We start from the raw sequence: 23,337 nt of genomic DNA on the forward strand, positions 1-23,337 counted from the left end.
CTCAGGAGCTGCCTGTACCTCAAGGTTAGAGGCTTTGCTAGATTCAGCATGTACAACATTGCATATCCATCAGTCCTAAAGAATATGGCTAAAGTTGAGAAAGAAACTGAACTCCGAAGATCCACAGATAGGTCAGCTGCAACTTAAAGGATTCTAATGAGCAAGAATCAGAAACTTTGATGACTCACAAGACTAAGACAGAAGGATGAAGAAACCTGATCGGCATCTGATGGGTATTGGTGGAAACAGAAGTGCATCTTTAGCCTTTTCCAGTGTTGTTATTGCTGTTGTTTTTACTAGCCCTTGTAAGGTACTGGGAAGAATAACATTTCTCAGCTGAGAAAATGGGGCAGGTTTTGCCAGAAACCAGCTTTTCTTGCTACCACCAGGACAGGTCTCTCCCCACTCCCCATCCTGTGACTACTAAGTGCTTTGGTGCCTGAAGAAGGGGTGCAGCTGGACCAGCAATACCCGTTTCTCTACCACATATAGGAAGCCAGACAGAGCCTTGGAAACCCACAGCTAATGAAGGCACCCACCACTTCAATACCTATATCAGCTCAGTGCCTTGAAGATAGTGTCTGATTTCATCCTCCTTCAGAGTTGTCAAACTCACGTCATCATGGCAGTGTCACGTGATGTATTAGGACTTTTCTCACCCTTCGCTAAACCGGGCGTGGCCAGCATATGACACATCCGGCCCATGGGCCGGGAGTTTGACAGCCCTGTATTATCTATCTAAACAGTGTGTCCCTTCAGGAGCCATCCAATGCAGTGCATACCTGATTTATCTGGAAGGTCAGTTTGGGGCACTTGCAATATTGTGAGCACCATCTCTCTCTTGGGGAGTTTTTACCAAGTGAAGCAGCCTGCACTATGGGGTATCAAGTCCTGTACATAATCTCTTGCTATTATAAACTGACAAGAGAAGAGTAATAAATAATTATGTACGTCCCCCCCAGTCAGGGTTCATGGCAACCTGGATGTATAAGAGAATTTTTCTGGGGATATAAATTCCCATCTCGTTTCCAAACACTATTGCTGCAAATAATCCCAGGACCTCTGTGGTTAAAGTTGGAGAAGAAAGAAGTCAGCACTGCTAGTTCCTGGGAAAGAAGTAGCAATGGCAGAATTGGCATTTGATATTGATCTTTCTTGGAAACAGAAGAAGAAGACAGGGACTAAATGGAGGCTAAGGTGCTACAAATGCAAGCAGCTGGGACACAGGAAGCCAAACAGTGAAAGGGAAAGCACCCGAGATAGAAGAGGAAAACCGCAGCTATTTGGCTGTTTTGTTACAATTGTGCAATAAGACACCATAGCACATTTCAAACCTGTGTTACAAGTTTGTCACCATCATGCAATATTGTTGCAGTCGATGCTTTCATGCAGGTTAGGCAGTGACTCCACATGCTTATAGGATTTTCAGTAGGCAATAGAAAACATGCAATCACCATCAGACCAAGCTGATACATATTTGCTCAAAATCAAATCCAACAATGGAGTATACAATGTTGCCTTGTGAGATTTGCCCATTTTGTTTTAGTATTTTTTTAAAAATAACATTGGGATCCTGAGAATGATGCTAGTTAAGGGCTACCAAGTTACCATGAGGGATACAATTTTAAAATTCAGAATCATGTCCTCTAAAGAATTGGACTGAGGGCAGAGGTGGTATTCAGCAGGTTCTGATCAGTTCTGGAGAACCAGTAGCAGAAATTTTGAATAGTTTGGAGAACCGATAAATACCACCTCTGACTGGTCCCACCCCTATCTATGATCTGCCTCCCAAGTCCCAGCTGATTGGGAGGAAATGGGTATTTTGCAGTAACCTTCCCCTGGAGTGGGGTAGGAATGGAGATTTTACAGTATCCTTTCCCTGCCATGCCCACCAAGCCACAGCTACAGAATTTTTGAATCCCACCACTAGCTGAGGTGGGGGGCAGTAACTGGAAGCTCAGCATACTTTGACCTTTCCACTAGTAATTGTACCTATTCAGTGGTGGGTTGCTGGCGGTATGCTCCAGTACGGGTGTACCGGTGCCTGCCCGGAGCACTGGGTACTGTTCTGGTATGCTGCTCTGGAGGGCCCAGCCGCCCGCCCAAGCTCCTTACCTGTCTTTAAACTCTTCGGTGCTTCCCCGCATGTGCGCGGTGCATACAACTCTTCAGCGCATACAATGCTTGTGCAACACTCTGGAGGCTCACAGAGGAGTCGCTGGAGGGTAAGACGCATGCACGCACTGCACACATTCATGTGGCAGATGCTGGGCCCCTTGCAACCGTACCGGTTGCAATGGGATCTGGACCCCACCACTGCACCTATTGATAGTTATATTCTGTCTTGACTAACAAGAACATTAAATTTACTTCCCCAGAATAATCTTTGCTGAGCCTCAAATAAACCTTTTTTCCCCTAAGAACTTCCAGCACAGTAGCAGGTTGCAATCAAGGCAGCTATTTTATTCATGTGATTAAAACCTGAGACATAAAATGAGGTGCAAACAAGATAAAATACCCAAACAAACCTGAAAACAAAATGAAGGAATGGAATTACATGAAGTGGATTTGATGGCAAAAATTCACCTTGCAGACTATTGCAGACTCCAAGGCCTTTGATAATATCAACATTATCCTGATAACTTGAGGCTTCTGAAAGAAAAAAATCTGTTCCAGCTGATCACTGATGACAGAAAGCAACATTGGAACTGTCTCCAATGTCTAGTAATAGTTAGCATTTCATTGGATGCTTCAAAATGGCACCCCAGAAAGCTAATTTCAGCAAATCAATTTATTCTGCATAGTACTGAGAGCATATGTCATTTTCTTTACAAAATACCCTATTGGAGAAAACTATCAATAGGAAAGCCATTATGATGATCTGACATTGTACAGGCATATCAAGTGGTTTCCATGCAAATCTGGTTGGCCCTGTTGAATTTCTTTTTGAATTTTCCTTTGCAGTGGCAATCTGCTTGGACATATAATACCACTTCATTGGAAGCTACACAGGAAGATCCAGTTACTTTGCTTCTACATCCAAGTAGCCCATAATTAGGCTCAAATGTAAGTTGAGTCATTTATAAAAGATCCCAAGGTGCTATTACAGCCAGACACACCAAGGCCCAGTGTATAATTATATAATCCACATCCGTGTGGAAACTGTCCTATTAATCCACCTGATTCCCTGAGAATGAAGATATTATGTATGTTGGCTTTCTAGAAGACCCATAAACGTAATGCTCTTCTCAAAAACTCACCTTGCTCTTGGAGACTAGAAAACACTATTCCACTTCATTTGTTCAGTGAAAGACTAATGAAATTGGAAAATGAGCATTGTAGAAAGAAAAAGTGGCTGAGATACTATTCTATCTTCCACGCTCCTGAGAAGCTGTTCTGAAATTATGCATCTTCTGCATTGATCATGCAAAGGACAGATGATCCCAGCAACTACTGCGCTCAGACCTATTAACAGAACTACAAGTGGATTATATGTGTATTAGATCCATAGGTCAGAGGTGCCTCTTGTTCTTTTAATCAAGAAAGACACGTTTTGTCGACATGTCAGGAGGATACCTCTTGCTAGTTTTAACATCTTTTCATGTATTTTCAAAAGCAATTGTTCAGCTGCAGGGAATGGTGGGTTAAAAGAAACAGTATGCTAAAAGTGGATGGGCTCATTGGTGGATTTAACTAGTTGATAAAATTATTTGCTTCACTGCAAGTCAAAGGCTTCTACACAGATTCTACAATTCTACACAGTTGGAATTGCACACAAGAGTTCTGCATTTCATTGGCACAGCCTTTCAAAATCCTCACAAGTGGGAAAAAACCCCAGACTGTGGCTTCAATACACTTTGATGTAAACATGTAGCAACTCAAAGATCAATTTTCCCAGCAAGTGATTTGCAAAGGCCATTTATTCAACAAGAGTATTAATTCGTCAGCTAGTGCTACGACTAACAAGCTCTAGAGAGCAGCAGGTAGAAAAATGTTAGATGTTTACTCTCCATTTATTCTGGACACTTACAATTAAGCACTTATGTGTTCTCCAGCCATTTAATATTGTGTTTATGCTGTATTGATTCACAAAAAGCCTCATGTTTAGGGATATTTTTTTCTAAGTTGCACTGGGGACTTATTCAACTGTTTGGATTGTGGCCTCAGCAAATTAGCAGGGTCTCTGTTAAGAATTATCTGCCTGCTTTTTTTGCTCATTTCTTGATGCTCCAAGTGTTTCTGTGTTTCTGTTATTTGAACTTGGCTTTCCCTACTCTCATTCTCAACATACAATACAAAGGTAAAAGTTCCCCTCACACAAATATGTAGTTGTTCCCGACTCTAGGGGGCTATGTTCATCTCCGTTTCAAAACCGAAGAGCCAGTGTTGTCGAAGACTTTTCCATGGTCATGTGGCCAACATGACTAAATGCTGAAGGAACACGGAATGCTTTTCCTTCCCACCGAAGGTGGTTCCCTTTTCTTCTACTTGCATTTTTACATGCTTTCAAACTGCTAGATTGGCAGAAGCTGCGACAAGTAATGGGAGCTCACTCCATTACGCGGTGCTAGGGATTCGAACTGTTAACCTTTCTGATAAAAAAGCTCAGCGTCTTAGCCACTGAGCCACCGGGTCCCCTTTCAACATACAACATACAGCTGTACAGATCAAAACACAATGGTTGAAAAGAAGGCAGCTTTGGAACCAAGGTGAACAGCCAGCACACAGCCTGGGTTGTTTATTCATTAAATTTATATAATTAGAAATAACATTTATATAATTTTATATATGGAATATAACAAGACTGTTATTAGGGCAGCGGGAGTCAACTACATTTTGCTTGCTATCACTCAAGGAGGACTGAGGAGTAAAGAAGAGATTAATGGCATTAAGGTGCCTTTTCACTTTAATGTTGTTGTAGTGTAGTGTAATTATTGTCACAGAGGAAAAAATAAGGCTTGCATGTTGTAGGGCATAAGAAATATGAGGAAAAAAGAACACATTATCAGTTTCTCTCATTGCAATTGCTGCCTGCCCACCATTTCTAGATACACCTGGATTTAACTGGTGGCAAGTGGCACATGGTGGAGCTGCCATATGCTGCCTAAGTCATTCAATTTGTCTGCTGTTGACCTGCGGATTACATTAATTTTGTAACCACCACAAGTGCATACAGATCAGCAAACCATGTGAGGGGTGATAAATGACTATATTCCAATCCATGCTTGAAAGGTATACTTTTAATGAGAGAAAAATTATACTGACATGTCACTTTGTAAGCAATGAGGATGGCTACAAATTATTTAATAACCCAAAGATCTTCAAGAGGTGAATAGTGGGGTGGGGGTGGAGGCAGGGGGAAAAATCTGTAAACATTTCTTGCTTGGAGTGCAATCTGGCCTAGGGTTAGCCATGCTTATAAAGATGCCATTGCAGATTAAATCCTGCTCAGGGGCCTGTCATCTGTCACATATCATTGGACTGACAATATACATTTAAAACTATGCATCTGCAACATTGGAAAGTTTTCATCCGAAAAACTTTATAGGTTATTTCAGTTTATCATCGAAGAGACTGAAGGCAAACAGATGGCAGGATACTGACTTCCCAAAAGACATCAAATATGCTTCATGGCTAACAGAAGTTTGGGCCAGAACATATCACTTAAATATTTCAATGCAAATATTATTGTAAGATTCATAGATTCACTAAATTGCAGTTTATTGAAATATCAGGTTTTGCATTCATACAATAACAGTTTTTCAAACAGTTGGTGCATTTGTTTGTTAGTTCATTTCCTAACTCTCTGGAGAAATAAGGTATATGGCTAATATGCTATCTATAATATCATGAACTTTATATTCCATTTGGAAAATCCTTGATGCTATTTACAAATATGGGAAGTTACTCTATTACTAGTCAGAGGCAAGTGATTTGCCTAAATATATCACAGGAAAGAAAAAAAATGTATCTAACACTGAATATCCTATTTTTATATTAGAAATTATGATGCATCCAGTAATAGTACGGTTCTCTAATGTCAGTTAAAATGAAAAATGTAGCTTGAATCATTATAAAGTATAAATCTAGAAATTGGAAATTTCAATTATTTATTTCTTATGAGGACTGTATGTAGAAATGTCACAGAATTAACTTAAATTAGTAAACACTACTGTTTAAATAGTGCACATTTCTGTAGCATCTTTGTAACTAAATAGTTTTTGCCAAGTTATGTTCTGGTACTTAACAAAATATGAAACTAAATCCTCCAATAAGATTTGCAAGTAAAGTTGCTAAAAACGGTATGCCCACTTTTGTAGCAACTGATGGCTGATCCGATTGCATACCTTCTCTTTCCCATGAGAATCAACTTAGGAGACAGACATAATATGACAGATTTATTGTACATTTATTTTCAGTGTGCTTTTAATGTGTCAGAAATTCCAGCATGCAGAAATTCATGAAAAAAAACCCTAAACATTGTCATAGAAAAAGAAATTTAGAAAAAAAAATAAAAGGAAAGGGAAAAAATCACATTTATTCAATATATTTTGAGCTTCCACCAAGCAAGTAATGAAGCAACATTTCTGCATATAGGAAAAGAAAATAGAGGGGGAAAAAGACCCTGTATTGAAGTCAATCAGCCAAAGTTCTCATTCAGTCGGTCTATGACGATCACAATGAAACTGCAGAGGCGAAACCTCCGCCAATAAATGCTGAAGCCCAGGCTTCAGGAAGTTATCTTGCAATCTGTTGACAAGCATGTGGGCACAAGAATCTGTTTGGCATTTTCTCAGGATGAGGTTGTTTCTCCCCCCCCACTTTTTTTTTTTAGAGTTTTCCATTTGCAAAAGCTGCCTCCTGGAACTGAGGGACAAATAATTTGAAGTAAGCCCTAGAAAAACGAAGAAAAAAATTTGTCAGTAAAGATGAAAATAAGAGCATGTGGCATTTACAGACAAGATTGTCTAGCATGCAAAACATAAAACTTTTTTCTGATTAAAATTCAATTTTTGTTATACTGTGGCTGGCATGATCAAATGTAGCACTATAATTTCTTACTCTGAAATAATGCTTAAAATAAGGTCTGATCTATTAAAGAAAGCTGTAATTATATATTTTTTAAAATAAGTAAGTCGGGGCATATATTACTCAAATAATGGATTATTATAAATTTCTTTTAACAAAATTGCTTGCATTTATAACTGCTTTTTTGTTATTCACTCTGTTGCCATTTCTACTGAAAAACACTTTGCTTAGTATAGCCTAGGTAATTGCCCTCCTTCTTGCTGCCTTCATGTAGATCTAATACACTTAATTCCTATACACTAACCAGAGTAATATTTTGCAGAAGTCAACAAAAAATACCTTATTTTCCAAAGAGCATTAAACAGCTGATGTGTTAGCTATTGTTTCATATTAATTTATAGTCATTTCCAGTATAGTAGCTTGATTCTTACCAAGCTACTGATACAACTGGATTTCACATAATATGAATCTTTAATAGATACACATTTCAATTTATACTTTAAAGATAATTGTATAGTTGGAATATATTATATACATTTTAGAACTGAAGTGGCAGGAGTTAAATCCAGACGGCTGTGAATCTGCCCCTGTTTCTAAATGGGCAAAGTCTGTCACGTTCATCAATATGCCATATTTTAACAATCCATATGGATCACACAGAGCAAATTTAATATACTATATTCTGCATTCAGTCCAAGAGCCAGCATGGTATAATGGTTACCTGGGTGCTGGACCCAGGTTCTTATCCTGCCTTAGGCACAGAAGCCATTTGGCCTTGGCCTCTCTCTCAGACCTAATCAACATCAGACTCAGCAACAAACTGGCCAGCAAAAAACACACCCAAAATCAAAACCATTGTCACATCATGCATTGATGGCTTCTTTATAGTAAATTAGAAATACATTAGGAGACCATAAGTCTTCTATATTGTGTCTACTGACCAAAAGGCATGGATGACTAAATTTAAAAAAGGAAAGAATTCTGAGTAGACACCATTTGGCATTACACTCCCCCTCATTCCATTAGGTTAGCTGTCTTACATATGAATCTCTCTTTCTCTTTCTGAAGGTGCTTATAAATTACAATCTTGCTTGAATACTTACAAAAACTAGTCTGATCAAACATGCCAAAAATTCTAGGCATTTCTTAATGCAAAATCCTATGCCAAGGATCCAGGAAGGAAGACAAGAAGGAAGTAAGAAACCATTGAATGTCACAATCTGGAGAGAGGATTTAGCAGCATTTTAACTCCATATTGGAGGCTGATAAACTTGAGTAAACATAAACTCATAACATTAGAATATCTCAGGATATGTAGTCCATCATCCAGAAATTCAAGATTTCTATGTAGAATTAATCTACATTAAAAATGCTAAAGATTTTATTGCAGAAAGGAGAAATATGATAAATAAACCTGTTACTTTATTTGAATTGTTCCACAATTTCAACCGTTTTATATATATTCTTTGACACAACATGAAACTCTTTTTAACTTTAAGAGCAAATTTTGTGTGCATCCGTATGATATTTAAAATTTCAAGTTTTTATTTGAGCTCAAAGGAGCACCAAATGGAACACCAGGCTGAGCACCATATTGTCCCCCCCCCAAAAAAAACCTGGGTCCTCATTTTACTGAACTAGGTAGGATGGAAGACTGAGTCAACTTTGAGCCCGTTGAGGTTGAACTGCAGACTTTGGCCAAAGTTAACCTGCAATACTGTGTTCTAACTACTGCATTGCCCAGGCAGTATTCATGTCCAGAAGACCAAATAATCCTTATCTTTTAGAATATTTTGAACAGTAAGTTTCATAAGGGATAAAACATTAGGGGCTAACCCCTTCCTTGCACTTTTAGAAATTCTGAAAATATTAAATACAATGTAGTAGGTGAGGTACAAGATAATATATAGCTGTAAACAGATATCTCATAGTTATATATCTCTCCATAAACTATTTCTTTAATACAGGAATTAGGTTCTTTGTCTAGTTTAAACTGGAGTAAATTAGATTTGATGTATTTATTTCTGAACATTTATATTGCTGCAAATCTTAAATATATAATTGTGGACAGCTCAAAACACAAAAGAGCACATTAAACAACTATGGAACTCACATTAACCAAGGCATTCTAAACAGCTGCCAAATCAACTGCATCTTTATTAGGGTCAACAAATATCCTTGTCCAACTCTAGGGGGAAAGCCAAGTGTTTACAGACCTGGAGTTGGACGTTACTATTATTTATCTTTATATCACGATTCTTTAAAGTTTTTTCAACTAATATATTTAAATTAATTTTGGCAAACAGTGAAACAGATGGTCTGGAAATTTTTTGAGTATTTGGGGCGAGATAATTGTGAATATGGTGAATTAGGAAAATTGATATTTCAAAATGTCTCCTATTTCTATTCCTTTCTTTGGTAGGAACATCCTTTAAAATATTATGGTATAAATATGCCTGTTGGGAAAGTGGATTTAACATTTTTCTTTTTCAGATTATATGTGGGCATTTGTTTGTCTTCAATTAATCATGTTGAGATAAGAAATTTCTAGATTCAGCTCAAGATTTGAATAATATAATGATTGGAATAACTATTTCCCTAATTATACAAACTGCATTCAGTTTAACAAGACATACATGTATAATATAAATCATGCATGCAATTTCTATTTTATCTGTAAACACCTTACATTATAAAATAATGGTTACATAAGAATAGTAGATGAATCCTTTTGTGGAATTATAAATAGGATTTCTCACCACATTGAAAAAGTTTAGAGTTTACTCAATACTAAAACATAATATGTTTTAGAGCAGAGTATTGCTTGGGGCTTATTAAATTTATTATTTCATAATGAATAATATTTACTTATTTTTCAGTTGTGATGACTGCATTTGGAATGATATCTTGGGAGAATTAACCAACATTCCTAAATTAGTAATTCATCTTTCATAAATCAGTAGATATAGTCCAAAGATTGCATAATCTTTGGAATAATAAACTCAGATCTTCTGTTCCTTGATTTTTTTAAAAAAAGAAACTATTCTCTTTTTAATTACAACATTTATAATGTGTATTTGTATATTGGTATTTTAGACATTGTCCAATAATAATTGGCTACAATCACCCTCCAGTTGGTAATACAATTTAGTAGTTGGTATATTTTTTGTCAGATTGAGGCCTGTTCTGCTACTGTCATTTATTTTCTTTCTTTCTTTCTTTCTTTCTTTCTTTCTTTCTTTCTTTCTTTCTTTCTTTCTTTCCTTTCTTTCTTTCTCTGTCGCTATTTAGCTAGAGTATCCAATTTAACATCATGTATTGATCAATCAAATCTGTATAGTCACTCATCTTATAAAAAGCAACTCTAAGTGACGTACAAAAATTGAATAAAACAAATGGAAAAATTTATTAAAATATAAAATATTATAAAAATATATAAACCCTAAGCAAAGAAAGCATACAAATGGCTACCTCAGCAATGGAGCTATCTAAGCATGTCTCTAGGAGCCCCAGGAGTCTTCCAGAATGTGAAAAGGGATGGAGATAATCTAATCTTGAGAATGTTCCCTAAAGCATCCACCACAGCAAAGAAGGCACATTTCTTGGGACTCATCAAATGTAGGTTCTTAGTGGATGGTGCATGCAGTAGGCCTTCTCTGCTAGATCTAATCAGGTGGATAATTGGCAGAGACAGTACATCAGATAGCTTGGCTCATACCATGAAGGGTTTTAAAAGTTAAAATCAACATCTTGAATTGCATCTGGAAACAAACTAGCAATCAATGCAGCTCATAGAGCAGATGTTTCATATGCACTGCCCTAGGAGTACACATAGTTGCCTGCACTATTGCATTCTGTACTAGCTGAAGTTTCTGGGCAGCCCCATGTAGAATGTATTGCAGTAGTCCAATAAGGGGATGAATAGGGCATAAGTGACGGAAAACAGGTACTGCCAATCCAGGAATGGTTGCAACTGGTGTGGAATGTCTAGTCACGATGGGATTATGGACTGAAATCAGGATTTGCAGGTATTGAACAACAACAATGGGTTTTTAAAGATACATATTTAAAATTTATCAAGCCATCAAGAATTAAAATAAGATAACTTTTACTGTCACTTTTTTCTGTGAACACATTAAAAATGAAATTCTGATACCTGCTCTCAAAAGAAAATAGATATATACCCATACAGAGATATGCACACACATATACATACGCTACACACACACACCAGATGTGTGGGCAAACTGCTAATGGAAATTGTTACTGGGTTGCCGAACCAGTAGGGATGGCAGGCTCACCACGCCCCCGAACCGGTTCTCCAGTTGCTGCGGCACTTTTTTTGACATTTGTAATGTTCTGCGCATACGCAGACCTATTTACAGGCAACTGCGTACACACGCAAATTGCGCACGCACAAACTGGCAGTAATGCCGGCAACCCCCGCCTCCACCCAAAATTACTGGTCTTAGAAATAGCCAAATAATTATGCAACACTGAAAAGCTAAATCTGCTTTGAAGCAATGAAACATTTGAATAGGTCTTGAATTGTCAGAAGAGCAAGACAGGAGATATTTGAGAAACCTATTCATATTTTCTTGTCTTTTCTATAATATTAATATCCATTTTGTTTTCCTTTTATAATTTATAAGTAGGCTTATATTATTACACCTTGACTTAGATTATAAAGGTGTTAATACTTCTATAATTCTGAAACATTTATATTATGTTATTACAATGAAAATTGCTGTTTAATACAACAAAAAACAACTATTACTACTACTGATATCCACTTTTAAATCTATCCAAGTTGGTGTACATCACTCCCTCTTTTGACAGAGACCTCCATAGGTAGCTTGCACTATGTGGAAAAGTATTTCTTTCATTTGCCTTTAATTCCTCATTACTCGCTTTAATGTTATGAAAGAAAAAAAAACCCATTTATCTCTGTCCTGCGTGCAATGCTTCTTAATATTTATGAGAACAATATAGCGTAATTAAAGACTGTTGTGTTGGATATTAGACAAACAGTTCTTCTGTAGAAGTTGGCCTTGAAATTCTTTTTTTAAAGGCAAGCAAGGATACTATTCCCTTTGCTTCTGCTTTTACTTAAGTACTTATTTATAATCTTGGATCATTAGGACAGATTGTTCCCCAAATGTCTGCTTAGCACTCCTTGTTTAGTTCCCCCTGCACTCTGCACCACCTTCCTGAGATGAAGAAAACACACTTGAAATACAAAAAAGACAATCTATCATCAACAACGGGAAGAAAAAGACCAAAACACCTTCCCCACCAGCAATCAACACCCAGAGGAGCATAGATTAATTCAAAGATTAACATCGAACCATCTGTCAAGAAAACAATACCCCAATCAAGGAACTGCCAAACAAGCCAATAGTAAACAGCCCAACCAAGGAACCTCTAAGACAGTGATGGCGAACATTTTAGACACTGAGTGCCCAAACTGTGTACATGTACGTGCACAAACTGCATACATGCACATGCCCAAACCGAAAGGTGTGCTTGCATGCATGCATATGTGCAAGCACGCATATGCACACGCATGCGCAACAGAGACCCAAAGACTAACTGGCCGGTGGGAGATGGGGCATCCCAACACCGGCAGTGCGGCAACGGGGAAGATCTTTTTCTTTCATGAACTTCTGTTTTATTGTTTGCAGGGAAATAGAAGCTCACAAAAGAAATGCCACGGAGATCTGACCTGGAGTGATGGTGCGTGTGCCAGCAGAGAGGGCTCTGTGTGCCACCTCTGGCAAGCGTGCCATATGTTTGCCATCACGGAGCTAAGACCATCCCCTTCAATACTGACAGGGCAAGCCACTAGATTATAAACTGAGAGCAAACCTTTACTAGCACTCATGATGTTACCTAGTTTGGGTAATGAAATGTCTACAAGAAAACAATCAAGCTTAGAGGGCACGAAGGACTCCCACATCCCCCCCCAAATAAAATTCAACTTTCCCCTTTAAGGATTGTAAGCAAAGCAAGACTAAAACCTGGTAAACTAGCCTCTCTATACAAATGGAGATGCATTCTTCACTTCCTGCCAATCTTATGGATTTCACCCTCTGGTGAATGCAGGAGGTACTTATCCCTTGATCCACAGAGATTAAGTGACTAAAGAGCACCTCATCACTGGAGGCACAACTGGATAACAGGGTTGCATAGGCAATATAATATATGCAGCAAGAGGACTATTCCCATTCTTGATAGAACATAAAGAATAATTTCCTGATTGTATAAATGTTAAGAAAAGTTATATGTGGGGGGGGGGAGGGAGGAGGAAAGCACAATTATCAGCTAATAAGATTAGTCTAAAACACAAGGGCAAAGGAAAGAGATGACAGTTCACCAAGAAAACCATCTGGCATGCACAAAATGTGGGTAGCCAATACGGAATCTTTCTGCAACTAGGAGAGAAAGCTGTACTGATCATTCTATTGCCCTTCAACAGATGGAAATTGCTTTCAAATTCAATGCAGTTTACAAAAAACTTCGGCAAAAGTAACAAATTCACAGCAAAGGCATAGCTAATCTTTAAGAGCATTGAACTCTTCAGCAATTTTTATTCATTTTTTAATCAGTTTGGAGTTCATAAGGCACCATACTATGAGATTATGTGGTTTAGTCTCATTTTTACACTTCTATCCATAGAGACACCAATTATCAAGTAAAGCTTATACTAGTTCCTAACATTCTTTACATGTTGTTTTCCACTCTCCAGTTCAGAAATTCACTTTCTGAATTCTCTAAAAATTTGACATAATTTGACACTGAAAACTGTCTGGTGTTGTTGCTTGTATTGTACTCCTATGTTGAGAAATTTCATGTGCTATCCAAGCAGTTGCTTAGAAATTGAGTGCAAAATCTTTGTGATCAATACACATGCAAATCTTCCTCCCTCTCTCCTTTTGTTTTTTATAGTTACACATGCACAAATCTTGGAGAAAAAACCATTGCCCTAGATCCGTGATGGCGAACCTATGGCACGTGTGTCACAGGTGGCACACCTGTGTGTCAGGGCATGCGAGGCTTGCCCTGTCAGCTGGCCAGCACGCTGATTTCAGCTTCTTTTGAGGTCATTTTTCACCCTCCAGAGGCCTCCCAGAAGCCTCCAGAGCACGAAAAACCGGCCCTACGGGCAAACCAGAAGTTCAAGAATGGACTTCTGTTTTGCTCGTAGGGCAGATTTTAGCCCTCCGGAACGTTCAGGAGCCCTCAGGTTTAACAATGATTTGCATGTGGCACTTAATGCATCCACTAAATGTCGTAGAAAGTGACACAAATAACAATACTCAGATATATAAAAGTCCATACGATTTATACTCATGGCTTTCATCCTGGACTATTTGTGTGTACACTTTTGTTTTGTAAAATAAATAAGCAAAAGCAATCCAATAATATAATGTTGGTTAATACTCCTAAATGAAGTACTGTATTAAAGCTGTAGAGTACATCACATTTTCCAGGCCAAGAACCACACCTGGCATTTGAGAGGCCTGAAGGCATGCATAAAATAGTAGTAGGTGGATTAGGAGTGAGGGCAAAAGCTAAATTGTTTTGATTTAATTTATATTTAATTAAAATAAAATAGTTAATTTTAATATTTTTTCTATCACACCATAAATAAATTCTTTAGACATTTGTCTAGGGCTGCCTCTAAAGCAGAGGTGGGGAACCAGGCCCCGTATGACTTTTGGACTTCAACTACCAGAATTCCTGAGCCAGCACTAAAGTATGGGAGACCAGATCAAGCTATAGGATAGGCTTTTCCAACTTGAGTTCCCTTTAAATGTGTAGGCTGCAGTTCCTAGAATTCTACATTCAGTTCCTAGAATTCTATATTCAGTTCCTAGATTTCTACATCAGTTTAGCCATAGCTGAGAATTCTGGGCAAATCCACAAATCTTGATGGCAGAGATGTATAAAACCTGATGTTTTAGGTTGGGGAAAACTGTCTTAAAGACCTCAGGTTTTGCAACTCTGAGATATATCAAGTTGACCATCTCCCAAGAAATGGAAAATGGGAGTATGGAAAGTGATAAGACAGCATCACCTTCCCAAATATACTAGGCAGGAAACATACCAGATGAACTACTACTGCTTTATTGTAAGGCTACATTAATAGTATCTTGGAAGTCTGAAGGTACAACTTTCCCACTGTTTCCTACACCATCTGAGAAATTAGGAGGGTCCCTTCTGAGCTTTCTTCTCCTCTTGGTATGCAGCTACAGACTGCATCCTCACTAATCTGATGATTTCCTCGGTAGCATCTCCTTGCCCTGTTTCTCAAGCTCTTTCTCACATATCACTGCAGATGGAAATTGTGCCATTTTGGGTGACTTTTAGGACATTTATAACAACTGAACAAACTTCTGCAATACAAGCTTCCAAAAATGATATTGTTTGTGGGTAAGATTTATCATTAGCACAATTTTAAAATGTCCTTTAATTGCTGAAAATGTACAATGTTGGAAATGGACTCCATGTGGTTTAGAGAGAACAGGCAGAAGGCACATGTGACTAAGCAAATATGGTATCTAGAATAGTAGTTTTTCAATAGATGAAGGAATGTCACAGGGCATTCCATAGCACCTGAGGGTAGAAGAAGAATCACAGAGCTCTTAAGCACAGCTCTTGAACTTATAAGTGCTCCATCACTGGGTGTTTTCAAGAGAAGACTAGGCAGTCATTTGGCATTTGAATGGTATGAGGATTCCTGCTCTAGGCAGGGATTGGACTAACTAACCTCCAAAGTACTTTTCATCCCACCAATTCTATGAAAATCTTCCTTTTTAAAACACACATGTTTTGAGTTGTTCTTCTTACTAGTGTTACTTATTACAGAGAAATGTCTAAAGGAAATAATGTTATCTTCTGTACACATATATGCAAATAGAAACTCTAGCACAAGGGTTCCTAACCCCTGGTCCATGGCATGCCAGAAAATGGGCCACACAAACAAGCCAAGCCCCATCCATAGCATGCAGGCAGCATGAGAAACCACAGCATGAAAAATCTCTCTCCATGGAACAGGTCCCTGGTGCCCAAAGGTTGGTGGCTGCTGCTCTAACACCATCAGGAAATAAATCAAAAATAGACAGGACAGCAACCCAAAATGCAGGATGTAAAAGTGGCACCACGGAAACTAATGAAGAAGTTTGGTTCACGCATTACTTTTCACTGCTCATGAATTTCCCCCACTCTTACTTGAATAACAACTACATAGCAATTGCCACATAGCAATCGCAACATAACCAAAAGTTATAAGTAATATGATAATTGAATTCCTACTGTCCATTTCAGCCATTCTCCAGTAAATAACATGTACTAAATAAAACTTATATGTAGCATTTATTTGAAAATGAGACAAAATTTGCCCTATCTTCCTTGGGCTGGAGAAGCTGGAAGTGCTTCTTTGCTAACCTGGAGGATGTTGGCCAATTTCTGTTTAAGATTTTTGTTTTAATGATCTATTCTTTAATTCATTTTATATTGTCAGTCTTTCTGGCTTCATGACTATATAGAAGACATTGTTTCTGTCCTATTATTCTGCTTTAAATGGTAAGACATTTTGGGAAAGATTATGTTTTAATGGAGAATTATTCTGAATGGGTTGGTATGAACAATCTGAGTTGTTGGGAGTTGAAAGGCTGGATGACAGAGCCATTAAGAACAACATGTTTCTGTACCTGTGGAATTCATTAGATTGTAAAGAAATTAAGTAACTGAACTGTACCTCCTATGTTCAAAGATGCTGCATTTTGACTTCATTTTATTAGTCTTTTAGAAGGAATGTTTCATTGAAGAGTAAATGCATGAATAAAATCTGCAACAGATCACTTGTTGGTTATATAAAATTTGACCTTACAGAATACTGGGAAAACATGTTATCATAACTCTTAGAGAAGAAGGAATTTACAACGGTCAGAAAAAGCAATAGAAACAAGAAATGACCCTATACTCTCTGGGGTAGCTTAGGGTAGCCATAAAATACTGCATTTTATACTCTACTGTTGGAGAGGACACTGACTTCTTTTTTTTAAAAAGGTAAGTAGGTAGAAAACTACTCTCACTGCTATTACACTGGCAAGGAATCAGACTCCATTTTCATTTCAGGATCATGCTAACGGAGTTGTGACTCAAGAACCTATGTCCTCTTGTTCTTCCAAAACATGCCCAACAAAACTCTGAAAAGATCTTTGGTAGTTCACTTTCTTCTGTCCAGGAAATAGCACACAAGTGATACTTAAGCAGAGTCCGCAGGATTGTCTGGCACACTACACAAACTCTTCATGACACATTTTCCTTGTTACCTTTTGGGAGGAGGCTTCATGATATCCAAAGCAGAACATCTAGAGTCAGTCACAGGTTTTTTTTCCCCATATAAGCATCAATCTTGGGAACTCTCAAGTTTCCCCTTTCCACTACATATTCAAAATGGACAGTGTGTGTGTGTGTGTGTGTGTGTGTGTATGTGTATGAAGGTATATATCAGAGGTGGGTTCCTACTGGCATGGTCCGGTTTGGCTGAGTAGGTAGTAACTTGGCCTGCCACGCCCCGGTTCTATCGGCACAGAAGCATATTTTTTTAGTACTGCACATGCACGCGTATCGCGTTGCTGAGTGAACCGGCAGTAGCAGCAGCCAGAATCCACCCCTGGTATATATGTATGTATATAGCATGTGTGTGTCTGTGTGTGCAATGTATGTATTTGGGTAGATATACACTTTCTCTTGAGAGCAGGCAACAGAATTTCATTTTTAATGTGGGCAGGTGTGCTTGCAATAAAAAAATGACAGTAAACTTATCTTATCAACCACAGAGATAATGGAAAGCAAAAAACAAAAACAGCCCCAAAAAACAACAACCAGGAGTTGTCAGAACAAATGACCTTTCATATACAATGTATTAGAGTCCCAGAGATATATATTTGTCTCAAGAATCTAGAACTAATTTAAAGAATTTTAAGAAGTTAAGGTTCTAATGCTAAGAAAAATATTCATATAATGCAACACTAATCTTTTTATCATTTGCTGTTTAAGCTCAAGAACTATCACTGAAATATCTTTTTTCTTGCTCAAAAGCATACAAATATGTTATCTGGCAGAGAAAACTGAAGATTTATTTACATGTTTAAGCTATTCATGTTAGATTTAAAAACTAGAATTAAAAAAAACCCTCTAATTGATGGTGTAAAAACAGTTGAGGGAGTTTTAATGAGAAGTGAAACCCAATATTAAGAGTAGACAATTCATCACCAGGACAATATGTCTTAAACCCAATTTTCAACAGCAACTGACAACAGACTGTAGAATCATCAGCATTATATAACTTTCCATTTCCTTCCATAAGAACACTGACTGTTTTACAAAGTGATACTTGAGGGCAGGTTCAACTGATTTGAATTAATCTGGACTAATTTGGATCCGCCCATATTGATGGGTTTTCAAAAAACATATAAAATGTTTCTAGTATGTTTATTACTGATAATTAGTTTATAGCATCCAAGTCCCTAAAAGCCCATTTCCAAAGTTATCTTTTTAGCAGAAGCATTGGTAGGTTATGGAGAATATTTGTAACTCAGGGTTGAAATAAGGGGTCCTTGGTGCTATCTGAGCTTGGTTTTTTTCTGTACAATAGCACTGATGATGTTACTTAGTTTGGGTAATGAAATGCCTGCAAGAAAACAATCAAGCTCAGAGAGCACCAAGGATCCTTAGACTGAAGATTTTAGAATGGGAAACATGGAAGATGATAGTTCTCTATGGAAATTAAGGAGAACCCTGCCAGATCAGGCTGTAGGCTCATTTGGGAATCTCACAAATCTGCATCAAAAAATGATGATGTGGATCCCAGCACAATTACAGGCACTCCTCAACTTACATCAGTTTGTTTAGTGACCATTCAAAGACGGCATTGAAAAAAGTGACCTATGACCATTTTTCACATTTATGACTATTACAGTATCCTCATGGTCACCTGATCTATGTTCAGTTGCTTGACAACTGGTTCATATTTATGACGGTTGCAGTGTCCTGGGGTCATGTGACCATCTTTTGCAATCTTCTGACGGGCAAACTCAATGGGGAAGCCAGATTCACTTAACAACTCTGTTACTAATTTGACAACTGCAGTGATTTACTTAACAAATGAAACAAGAAAAGTCGTAAAATGGGGCAAAACTCATTTAACAAATTTCTCACTTAGCAACATAAATTCTGGGCTCAATTGTGGGCGTATGTTGAGGACTACCTGTATTCAATGCATACTGCTGTGTCTATGAGTCAGGAAGTAGGAAACAGACATCAGTATTAGTTGCCATTTCTACGTAGGCTGCAACTATTACAGCTGCCGGCAGCAACTTTCAGAGTTTAATTATGTCCAGGATGAAAAAAGAATTTTCTTGTGTTGATCCCCCAACTCCTGTGTTTAATTTCAGTCGATAACTGTTTCTTACCCTTTCCATTTTATCAATGCTATGTATGAATTTATATACGTAACCCTTAACCTGTTCATTTCAAGCTAAAGAGACCCAACAACTGTAGCAAGAAAAGACTAATGTTTTGTTGCCAGCAAAGAGGAAGAAGCAAAGAGTTTCCATGGAAGGGGTCTGAAAGGTAAAATAGCTATGAGATGAGGAGATTGGATGAGAGTATATATGTCAATAATAAAAGGTTCAAAGAATGATGCATAAATGAGGAGCGAAAATGATCCAAGGGACCAAGGAGCAGAATTATTTTGGATCTGTTCATAAGGAGATTGTTGGAAAAGCTATATGAACGGAACATGCTTAATTACCAACAATGAGCAAGAGTATAATTCCACATAGTAAAACATATCCACTTATGCAAAATTTAATTATCTGGCTCTTCCACATTGAAGAAATGGGAAACGCTTCTATGCCCATTCTAGGAAAAAAAAATCCAAATGCAGTATTTGAACACAGCCAGGGTTTATCTTGGATACATAGCCAACCGGGTAGGTCAGTACTGTTTAGGTAGAAGATACGTAAAGGTGCAAGGTTAAAGATTCAAATTCAATAAAACAATCATAGCATTTTTCTATTCTTCATTTCAGCATTATAATTAAGATTTGTGGGTTAAATATGCCTTTAATATAATTAATACAAATGCTGTATCAGTCTTCTCAATTATTTTGGTGCTTTTCACGTTACCTATCCTGAATGGCATTTGCCAATTATGTATGCAAAGACGCTTTCAACAGCAAATGCTTTTTAGTTCAGACCATAATCCTCCTAATGGAAACCCTTCAGACCAGGGAGAAATGTCAACCATCTCATTGTCCTCATATATGTTAGGTGAGAAGAAGCATTAAATTCGGGGCAGAAATCATAAGACTTGTGTCTTTGACCTATTTATTTCAGACTGTAATTATTATGTTGCCAATTCATAATAATGTCATATTATATAAAGGATGTCAACAGCGGGGCCGCAAAGAGCACCCAAATTCTTGTAAATCCTGCTGACTATACACTTTCCGAAGCTCAGTCTGGTAATTCCAAAAGCTTTATAGTTCCCTGATCTTGCTGCAACTTGTCAGGAAACAAAGAAAACTTGTTTTGAAAATGCTTGCCACCCACAGCAGTCTGTTCTTGGGCATTTGCAAAGAGAGGACCAGCCCTTCCCTGACCACACATAGTCTGGCTGGCTGTTTTTGTGTAACTCCCAGTAATTAACCTTGAAAGGCACAAAGAATAGATAATTCAGTGCTCTCAAAAGACAGGGCCACAAGCCTCCCAGAGGCTCTGACCTACAGACACACTCAAGGGCCTGGGATGGTTAGATAGAGAAAGAGAAAAGACGGAGTTGATTTCAAGATATTCAGTTACATAATGAATAATGAAACCTAAACAATCAAGTAAAAATAACAGAATTAAAGTGATTAGGCAGAAAGATTAAATAAAACATGTAGAAACTGATTCTCAAGAGCTGCTTTAGGTACAGCAGAGACAGCATTCTGCGTGGCTGCATGGAAAGTGGAATGACTCCTGTCACTCCTTGTAGCAGGCAGCTTTCACTGATCCTTCCATCTCCAGTGGTGCAGAAACAAAATCCTTAGAGCTCCTATGAACTCTTGGAAAACAGGAATAAACATAATGCAAAAAACAAGTGGCACATTCAGAACCCTTAAAAAAAACCTACCAGGATGAACAAATCAGTGAAATATCAGTTTGCGCTGCACCATGGGAAGAAAGTTTTAAACTCAAAGAGCTAATAGAGACCTTTTGAAACCACACTTCGCACAGGTTGTTGGTGTGTTGGTACAAAAAATAAATTTAACCTCTTTCATTCAAATGTATAATGAAAGGTATACAATCATATACTGTCACAAATGCAACAATAGCTAATACCCAGAAATGATTTGATTCTGACTCTTATAGAATGGGCAAACAGCCATGTCTGTGTTCTTCTTCCTCTTTTTTGTCCTCTTCTGGTCCAACCTCTGCATAATATGCCTAACATGTTGTTGGATAAGGAGGTCTGCAGAGTTTAGCTTATGCTCCAACAGGTTGGTGGTAGAATGGCTAAAATGTTTAAGAAACACTTCATATGCAGTTCCTTTAATCATCATAGCAATGTCTGGGCTAAATTAAGGCTTAGTGTTGTGATTGGCTTGACTTGGCTCCAAAGTTCTAGATTCTAGAAACAAAAGGAGACAAGCAAGTCGGCCAAATAGGAAATGATCCACAGCTCTGCCAGATTTGGGACTAAATTCAGCAGCAATTTGGAGGAATTCTATTTTATAGACAAATAAGAATATGATTTAACATTTGCCCAATCACTGATACTGAATCTCTTCATACATTCTTTGATGACAATTGGTGACTTTGAAACTCTAAATAATAAATAAATCAGAAGGCATACATTTCCCCTCTTCTAATGGAACAAACTGAAATGCTTGCTGTTTTCTCTAGATGCAGAATGGTTTAAAGTGCTGTCTTTTTCCACAATGGTTAGTCAGATAAACAGTGAATATAAAACTTCAAACAGCAATTGTTTTAAATGTGGTTTGATAAACTGCGTCACATTTCATAACAGGATTATTGTAACATGTTATTATACACCCAAGCATCCTTGTGATCCACAATAGAAACTTGTGTTTAACATTAACCTAATACACAAAGTTCATGAACATTCCAAGGTCACATACAACATTTCAAATATATTTAAAAAAAGAAGCATTAAATGAAAGTTTGAAGTTAGTATATAAACTCAGATTTTTTTTTAAAAAGGTCACTTTATCTGTAAAAGTCCTATGTTCAAGGGGGAAAAAATCTTATGTGTCAATTCCTGTGTTTTTCACTTAGATTCTAAACCTTAAACTGTTTAAAAAGTTGATATGGTTTCTGTTTCAGCACAGATACAAGAGCCAATGTCCCAGCCAGTCTGCTGAGAGTTCCTTGATCCCTTTGCTGATAAGACGACCATGTTTTTTTCCACTCAAGTCATTAGTTTTGTGTATCTTTCTGTAAGTCTCTTGGATGTTTATATTGGTCTTGGTTGTAATATTTGTCAGTTTCACCAATATGTGTTGTCCGCTCATTAGAAGTGACAATGCCTTCTGGGCCAGCTGTACTGACTCTAAATGGAGTTGGTTGACAATCATTGTTATCTCTGCACAGGGTCTTTGCACTGAACTGTAAGAGGGCTCCATACTCCATCAGGCTGATGTCTGTAGTAATGGGAAGCATTACTGAGAAGCATTCTCCATAGCTACTTTGCTTAGCACTGTAACATAGAAGTAGAATCTGAAAATTTTGGTCTGGAATGGGAGAAACTACAAAAAAAAAAGAATGGTTATGTCTAAGATCAAAACTATAACCCATTGTAATTTTTCTAATGTTATAAGAATTGGTTTTCTGGATACTCTTATTGGTCCCTGAACCTTCAGTATGTACTCATAGAGCAAAAAGGGTTCCTCTCTTCTATGCTGTTGATGACTCCTAGATGCAGAAACATTTCAAGGATACCAGCAAATTCTTCTTGAAGTTCACCTGGAGGTACTAAGGTTGTTCACATAGAAAGGGAGTTAATTAATTAGAAAATTAAATGTCTAGTTAGGCACAGATGTTATACTTTGTGTCCAGAAGTCTTTTAGCAGCTTCTGTGTCACCTTGGTGTGGAGAGACAAGTCCAAAGGGGAACATTCTGAACTAGAATCAATCCTTTCAGTATTCAAAGTAGAATAACAATGGCTCTTGTACAGAAACCAATGAACTGATGGTATGGCTTGATGTGAATATAAAAGTATGTTTTGCC

The 23,337-nt window shown here is 37.6% G+C and overlaps 1 protein-coding gene across 6 annotated transcripts in view; it reads right to left on the bottom strand.

Moving 5' to 3' along the window:
- Positions 1 to 6,472: 6,472 nt before the first annotated feature.
- Positions 6,473 to 23,337, bottom strand: part of BABAM2 (BRISC and BRCA1 A complex member 2) — a 134,978-nt gene continuing 118,113 nt past the window's right edge. For all 6 annotated transcript variants that reach the window (XM_087717893.1, XM_014060305.2, XM_014060307.2 and 3 more), the window contains one exon: positions 6,473 to 6,895. In XM_087717893.1, coding sequence (XP_087574019.1) covers positions 6,832 to 6,895 — 64 coding nt within the window. In that variant the 3' untranslated portion in view covers positions 6,473 to 6,831. The remainder of the gene's footprint in view (positions 6,896 to 23,337) is intronic.

Source organism: Thamnophis sirtalis, unplaced genomic scaffold (assembly GCF_051295495.1).
Source record: "Thamnophis sirtalis isolate CommonGarterSnake01/CBP01778 unplaced genomic scaffold, rThaSir2_p1.2 scaffold_6, whole genome shotgun sequence".
Classification (NCBI taxonomy): Eukaryota; Metazoa; Chordata; class Lepidosauria; order Squamata; family Natricidae; genus Thamnophis; species Thamnophis sirtalis.